The 8,095-nt window shown below is 43.8% G+C and overlaps 2 protein-coding genes across 3 annotated transcripts in view; both read left to right on the top strand.

Moving 5' to 3' along the window:
• Positions 1–3,207, top strand: part of Poglut1 (protein O-glucosyltransferase 1) — a 25,469-nt gene extending 22,262 nt beyond the window's left edge. For both annotated transcript variants that reach the window (XM_031363866.1, XM_031363867.1), the window contains exons 10-11: positions 463–519; positions 1,239–3,207. In XM_031363866.1, the coding sequence (XP_031219726.1) occupies positions 463–519; positions 1,239–1,395 (214 nt within the window). In that variant the 3' untranslated portion in view covers positions 1,396–3,207. The remainder of the gene's footprint in view (positions 1–462; positions 520–1,238) is intronic.
• A 1,237-nt stretch (positions 3,208–4,444) lies between these two features.
• The window catches only part of Timmdc1 (translocase of inner mitochondrial membrane domain containing 1), a 23,077-nt gene continuing 19,426 nt past the window's right edge, over positions 4,445–8,095 (top strand). Inside the window, exon 1 of the mRNA XM_031363865.1 lies at positions 4,445–5,107. Coding sequence (XP_031219725.1) covers positions 4,914–5,107 — 194 coding nt within the window. The 5' untranslated portion in view covers positions 4,445–4,913. The remainder of the gene's footprint in view (positions 5,108–8,095) is intronic.

Raw genomic sequence — 8,095 nt, 5'->3', positions numbered from 1 at the left:
AGGCATCCTAATCTCTTTGTTTTAAAGAAGTTATGTTCAACCTACATATCTACAGACTTATCAGTTGTCTTTCTGACTTGGTATTTAAGAGAGTGATCTATATTTTAAAAACTCATGATTTTCGCCTATGTATTTCTCTGTGTATGTTCATGTGCGTATAAAGGCCAGAGGTCAACCTTACCTGTTACTCTTCAGGGGCCATACATTTTGTTCTTTTTGAGACAGAATCTTTCACTGGGACCTTGGGCTTGCCCTTAGAATTGGCTACCAGGCCAGCAAGCTCCAGGGATCCACTGGTCTCTACCTTACTAGCATAGAAATTAAAAGCACAAGCCACCATACCTGGCTTCTTATGTAGTCTTTGGGGCCAAACCCAGGTCCTTGTGCTCGAGTGATGAATACATTAGCTGCTGAGCCATCCCCCCAACCTCTACAGTGTTACAGTGGTTCTTGTCCTTTTAGGGAGCTGTTGCAGTTTGTAAAAGCGAATGATGATATCGCTCAGGAAATTGCTGAAAGGTAAGCTCTGTTCATTTGTCCCTTGTCTGTCTCCTCTGTCCTACAGTTTTCTGCATATAGTTATCATGATAATGTCCATACCTCAGCCTCATTACTAACACAGTCACATTCACCAGTGTTCCATAGCTGTACAAATAGACTCCAGCCTTTTAAAGGAGAGTTACTTGTTTTTAAGTTGTATGTGTATGTGTGGGTATGTGCAAGTCCATGCTAGAGCCTCTAGAGCTGGAATTAGAGGCACACGTGCTCCTTTGCAGGAGTTGTAACTGGTAACCACTGAAGCCAGCCCGTCTCCAGGGCCTAGTCCTCAGTCTTGGAGCAACTAAGATAAATGTTTTTAGCCAGGCATGGTGACTCATACCTAATCCCAGCTACGGAGAGACTGAGTCAAGAGAATTGCTTTGAGTTCCAGGAAAGCCTGGGCGATGAAGTGAGTTATATGAAAGAGTCAGAAGTCTCAAAACTCCAAACCAGGACCAAACCAAACCAACAAAACTCAAGTGCTTAAAAATGAATATTAGCTGATAATAATGCTTGCTTTTAAGGAACAAATGGTAAGTTTATTGCTAAATACATGCATATGGACATGCTAGTTATAGGGTTGTTTGTGACAGGCAGGTAAGTTAATTCAAATAAAATACTTAGAACAAGGGTCATGACAAAGTACCCAACCATATGTAGCCTGTGATATAAAATATTCTTGTTTATCTTCTGTTTAGGGGGAGCCAGTTCATCATAAACCATTTGCAGATGGATGACATCACCTGTTACTGGGAGAACCTCTTGACTGAATATTCCAAATTCCTGTCCTATAATGTAACAAGAAGAAAAGATTATTATCAGATCATTCCCAGACGTTTGAAAACTGAACTGTAGTATCCATCCCAGGACCGGAATCCTGACTGGATCTGAGATGCTCTGTGGTGAAATACCATGATCATGACGCCTATACCTTGAACACTTTTGGCCAAGCCAAACATCCAGTTTTCCTTATCATGTTGAAGCCAGAGGGACTCTTGAGAAAGATCTAGTGTGTGCGTAATGAGCAGAAATGAAACAGCTCAGCTCTTAGAAATCATGAAATAAGGATTTGGAACTGCATTCTAACCTTCATTTTCTTATGATCAATCCCAGCTTGTGCCTCAGGTCATCTGTATGTATCATCACTGTGAAATTGACTGGGTCCATGTGAAGATGCTTTTGTCCTATTATTTGGAGCAGACCATCCATCATTTGGAACTAGTACATTATTCTAGCAACTCTGAAGTTATTTTAGGCTTGATCTCTGTTGCTTTATTTTAATGTAGAAATCCTTTGGAGTTTGTGAAAAACACCACAGCGATCGCTTCCTCCGGAGCCTAAGAAAGCGTGGCTGTGCTTTCTTTTGTAAACGCCTAAATTCTCTGGCACTCAGGAGGTTTCCATAATGCCTCAGTTGCATGAGTAACTTCTGCAGTTGGATTTCAGATTTCCATTTTGTGCCTTCATGCCCTTTTTATTCTCTCTAAAGGAGACAAAGAGAAATTTCCCAGTACATTCAGGAAGCAGTCTGATTAAAGAACTATGCCCCTGTAATACTAGCACTTCTGAAGCAGAGACAGGAAGATGAATTCGTGGCCTCCTCAGCTACACAGGTGTTCAAGGAGAGAGCCTGGCTACATGAGTAGGTCCTGTCTCACAAACTCGAATTCATCTTTTGCACATCTTTTATTTTGGCATCTTAAACTAGTAGCAGCAGGACCACCTAAGTTTGCAGAGACTACAGTCTTCATGTGTGAACATATCATAAAGTGGCAATTTCTAGAGCATCCTGCTTTGGCTTTTACTCCTATGTGAGGTATTGGAGTACTTCCTTATTCCCCTTCTGAAAAAAGATAGAAGGAAAGTTACTTCAAGTTGCAGCTCTTGTGTCACCTGAACCTTCTTGGCAGTTGGTAGTCGGCAGCTCATGCCTGTATTAGCCATCCTGCTGCTTTGTAAGTACTTGGCTGTTTCTCCCATTGTTTTGTAAGTTTACGGATGGATGAGAATGATGTTTCACTGCTCTTGATGTCTCCATTATCAGCACAGTGCCTCATGCAGAATAATTACTGAACAACTATTGGGGAGATGAGTGAGTGGGGAATGGATGGATACACTCACCTGGCCTAACTAAATTCTGTTTTTAAATTGCCTGGTTACTTGCTCCAGTGGGGATGAGATGCATTGTAAGAAATGGGTCAATACAGACCCTTAATCGCCCTGGAGTAGTAAGAAGTATCTGGTTTTTTTTTGTTTTTGTTTTTCAAGACAGGGTTTCTCTGTGAAGCCCTGGCTGTCCTGGAACTCACTCTGTAGACCAGGCTGGCCTCGAACTCAGAAATCCGCCTGCCTCTGCCTCCCAAGCGCTGGGATCAAAGGCGTGCGCCACCACCACCCTGCAGGAGTATTTGTTTTTAAAGACAACGAAAGTTACTCAGATCTTACACTTGCCTGTGTACCTCGCTGTAGATTTAGTATGAGATGACATGTAACAGTATGTAAAGTGTATGTTTTGGAAAATTGTTTGTATGGTTACACTTTTGGAGATTGTGTTATCATTAATACTAGCTCGGCCCCAATCTTAATCATTTGCTCCTCGAAAATTTATTTACTATAGAAAAGGTTACTATTGTTTTCAGTATAACCAAATATAATATGTTTTTGTAAGAGTTGCACTTGGTGAACCTGGGAAAGAGAACCTGCTGACCCAAGAGAAAACTGACCATGGAAAAAGCTGTTGGGGTTTGGTGGGCAGAACTCAGCTGGGTTCTAGACAGAGATGACTGAAAGCCTTCCCTGATGGTTCGCCTGGCATAGGAGCATTTCCTGGTACCACCTAAATGGAAAGAAGAGCTGTAGAGTTTGTGAAGTCTATCTGGTACTAAGACCTTGTTTGTGTCTACAGGGTACAGGATCCTGGGGACATATCAGCTATATGTAATGATTTTTAACATTTTATTTTATATGAGCACTCTGTCTTCATGCACATCAGAAGTGAAGATCAAATCTCATTACGGATATGGATGGTTGTGAGCCACCATATGAACTCAGGATCTCTAGAAGAGCAGCCAGTGTTCATGACCCCTGAGCAGTCTCTCCAGCCCCCATGTGTAAATGATTTTGTCAGTGTTTGCCCAACCTTTGCCCTGACCTTGTTCAAGTCTATCCTGATTCTAGAAAGACTCTAGTTCAAGTGCTGAGGATTATTCCCAGGACCTCAAGTATATCAAATAAATGCACTCGGCTTTTCTTACAGGTAAGCTAAACAGTCAACACATCCATTTTGTTGGGCTTTCAGGCCCTGGGACCCTAATCTCAATACCCACCTCTAAAAAACAGGCATCAAGCTAGAGGCAGGAATTGGGGTCTCAATTCTTTACTCAACATTTAATTACTTGAGACAAGTGGATCGCTGAGATGGAGGCCTGCCTGGTCTTCAGAACTAATTACATGATAGCCAGGCCAATACAAACAAACAAACAAAAAACCCTATCTTGGACCCTCCTTTCCCCCAAAGAAGATAATTTTTTAAAAAAAGATTTATTCATTTATGAATATGAATACACTGTAGCTGTCTTCAGACACACCAGAAGAGGGCATCAGCTCCCATTACAGTGGTTGTGAGCCACCATGTGGTTGCAGGGAATTGAACTCGACCTCTCGAAGAGCAGCCAGGGCTTTTTGTTTTGTTTTTTTCGAGACAGGGTTTCTCTGTGTACACCAGGCTGGCCCTGACCTCAGAAATCTGCTTCCCAAGTGCTGAGACTAAAGGCGTGCGCCGCCACCGCCCGGCTAAGTCCTCTGATCGGGAACCTTTTCAGGTGCAACCCGAAAAGGTTCAGGGAGCCAGACGGACTCTGCTCCGCCCAGGCATCTTCTCCAGCTCACCAGGGTGGATGGGCGTGGCCTAAAAGTACTTCGCCTGTCTCTTTCCCCATTGCGCTTGCGCTGAATAAAGTACTGTCCCCGTCTAGGTGGCTTTCTGCATCTTAAAACGAGCCATCTCAAGCTCCTGAGCACTTCAAGCTGAGCAGGCCCAGAAGACCGCTGCGCAAACACTTTGCGACCTCGCCGAGACGAAACCGCCGCCAACTCACTTCCGGAGCACGACTGACCCCCACCAACCCCCAACCCTGCGATACCGGAAGAGCTTCGGTCTGAGTTTCGCTGTCCCGCCCCCTCCGGCCTTGGCGCGGCTAGGGCGGGACTTCCGGTCTCGTTCCCGAGAGTTTCCGGAAGTGAGCCGGCTGGGAACCGGATGTGATGTGAGGTTCAGTATCCCCGAACGTGTAGCTGGTGGGCTGTGTAGGTCACCCTCTCCCACGGTGCCGCCGACCCCTGTGTGTCTGTCTTTCCGCGGGTAGGAGGGCGTCATGGAGGCGCCGCCGCCCGCGCCCCGCAGCCCCCTTTGCGGAGCTTGGGGTCCCTTTCCCCGAGTCTTTGCTGCCGGTGCTGTGGCTGCGGATTCCCAAGGTTTTGTGGAGGATCGGGAGCTGCGTTCACGTGTCTCAGACCCCGGTTCCCCGGAATCCGGATGGGACCGCCTCCGGCAGCTGTTTACCAAAGAGTAAAAAAAAAAAAAATGCCTCGGGTGTGTGGGGAGGGTTGCTCGGGGGACGCCCGCAGCCTGTGCGACCCCAGCGTGCGGTCCCAGTGAAGCTGAAAGGTCTCTCTGCCCTCGTAGCGTCCTTCTGGCCAACCTGGTTGACACACAGGCTCTTGAGTCATTCTCATTCAGAGTCACACTCTTAAAACAGTATCGTTCTAGTGAAACCAATGCCCTAGTTTTACATAGAAAAATCGGACTAATCCGATTATTGTCATAATATAGCATCACTGGGACTAACTATATTGAGAAGTCTACATTAATACTGGTTTTTCGTATTTGATTTAGTCCCAAACTGATTTTTCCTGGCCAGTATAGACTCCAGAAGCAGAAAGGACAGAGAGAATTGTTAATTATTATTATTTTGAATAAGAGACAAAAAATAGAGGCAGTCTTTTTCCTCTCCGCTCCCTCACTCCTCTCTGCCCCCTTGTGCCCACCTCCATTTTTAAGAAATACGCGTACACGTGGGTCTGTATAATTTGGGTATGGGCACGTGCCCTCTGGCCAGAGGTGTCAGATTCCCCTCCATTTGGAGTTACCTGCAGTTTCAACTCAGTCGACTGGGCTTCTTGGGAACTGAACCCAGGTCCTTTGTAAAACTAGTACACGATCTTAACTGCCATGCCATCTCCCCAGTCCCGCCCCCCCCCCTCTCCTTTTTGAAACAGTTTTGCTGTACGAATAGACCAAGCTGGCCTGAAACTCAAAGCAACAATCCATTCTCAGCTTCCCAGATTATAGCCTGATCTTCTGGGCCCAGCCTCTCTCTCTCTTTTGCCCTGCTGGGGATTGGTCTGCCACATTTGCTACACACTTAGCTCTGTCTCCCTTTGCAGACGATACTAAGCGATTGAGGAGTAAATGATTAATTCTGCATTGCTTTTATAACTGTTTGTTGTTGTTGTTGTTTTTTGTTTGTTTGTTTTGGTTTGGTTTGGTTTTTCGAGACAGGGTTTCTCTGTGTAGCCCTGGCTGTCCTGGAACTCACTCTGTAGACAGGCTGGCTTTGAACTCAGACATCTGCCTGCCTCTGCCTGGCTTTTATCAGTATTTTAAGCCTTAGAATACTGGCATGGAAAGAAACTTGGAAAATAATCTAATGCAATTTGTATGCTTTTGTCCATGATGTGAAAGGGAAAACCAAGGTTCAGAGAGGCTGATCTGGCTGCATGCTACTTGGCAGATTGCAGAGTACAGCCCCACTGTTCTCCGTTGAGACAATCCCGTTCCTGAGTCCCAGTATCTTTAGCTGCTTGGTCTGTCTTTGTGACAATTTAGAGCCTTTATCTATTTTTATATTTCTTTAATTTTCTTTCTTAGAGGGGCTTTATGGTCTCATATAGCCCATGTTAGTCTCAAATGCCTGTGTAGCTGAGGATGACCTTGAACTCCTGATCCTCTGCTCGAACCTTTCAAGTGCTGAGCTCACGGGAGTGTACTGTCAAGCTTAGCTTTAGCTTTTATGGCAGTAAATTTTCTATGAATACTTCTCATTGAGCTATTCAAAGGACTAAAGAGGCAAAGCTTAGATACCTCCTAGCTTGTTAAACTTCATCCTTAAACATTTTTTCCTGAGTTTTACTGTAGATCAGTTTTTAATGTATATGATTTTTAAAATTCTGTTCAATGTAAAATACATAAAATATGAATTATGGCCATTTTCCTATTAATGTAAATGTAAGAGTTTGTTTTCTAAAGAGTTTTAAGTTTCTTGTACATGAAAGAAGAGTGTAGTAATTGCGAACACTTTCAGAGGAAAGCTAATGATCTATCTAAATAATGGTTCACTTAGGAGGATCACTATAGGAGTACAATATTGTTGAACTATTTTAAGAGGCTATCCTGGGGCTGGAGAGATGGCTCAGCTGTTAAATGCTATGCTCACAACCAAAAATATAAGAGGCCATCCTGAAAACTCTTAAAGTTCTCATTTTGTATGTATTTGAGAGGCATAATCCGAATTAAACAATTCCTCCTTACTTTAGATTGTCCTGTGCTGCCAGCTACATAGTAAATTTTCTCAGCTTTTTTTCTCTTCTATGTTTTCAAAGCCAGATTTAGGGGTACATACCTGTAATGCTAGCACGTAGGAAGTGGAGGTAGGAGGATCAGGAGTTCCTGGTCAATATGAGATGCTTTCTCAATAATGATTCTGCTCTCACTGTGTTCTTCAAGGAGCCTGGAACTCCAGTGCTCAGTGATTATCCTGCCTCAGCCTTTCAACCTCTATGACTATAAGCTGGGGCCATTGTGATGGCTTTCATTGCTTTTTGTAGTGATAGTCTGAGCATATCATAAAACCAGTGTTTAGACTTTATCTCTTTCTTTTATTTTTATTTATTTTTTAAAATTTATTTATTTTATTTATATGAGTACACTGTAGATGTCTTCAGACACACCAGAAAAGGGTATCGGATCCCATTACAGATGATTGTGAGCCACCATGTGGTTGCTGGGAATTGAACTCAGGACCTTCAGAAGAGCAGTCAGTGCTCTTAACCACTGAGCCATCTCTCCAGCCCAGCCAGCAATTGGTGCTCTTAACTACTGAGCCATCATTCTAGCCACAACTTCTTTTTTAAAAAAAAAAAATTTATCTATTTTTCACTTCGTGTGTTTGAATGTTTGCCTGCATGTGTGTATGCGTACTGTGTAGGTACTTCATATTCAAGGAGGCCAGAAGAGTCAGATACCCTGAAATCGGAGCTATAGACATGAATCTTTATGTGGGTGAGGAGTACTGAACCTAGGTCCTCTGCAAATGTCCTTAACCATTGAACGAGTTGTCTGTCCAGCCTCTGGGTTTTGACATCTTTAGAATCCATATTTCAGGTGTTTAAAATCCATGTCTTATATATTGGTCTTAAAAATCTCTGAGTTCGCCGGGCTGTGGTGGCACACGCCTTTAATCCCAGCACTTGGGAGGCAGAGGCAGGCGGATTTCTG

The sequence above is a fragment of the Mastomys coucha genome, unplaced genomic scaffold (genome assembly GCF_008632895.1).
Source record: "Mastomys coucha isolate ucsf_1 unplaced genomic scaffold, UCSF_Mcou_1 pScaffold12, whole genome shotgun sequence".
NCBI lineage: Eukaryota > Metazoa > Chordata > Mammalia > Rodentia > Muridae > Mastomys > Mastomys coucha.
This window is presented reverse-complemented; position numbering and strand designations above follow the sequence as displayed.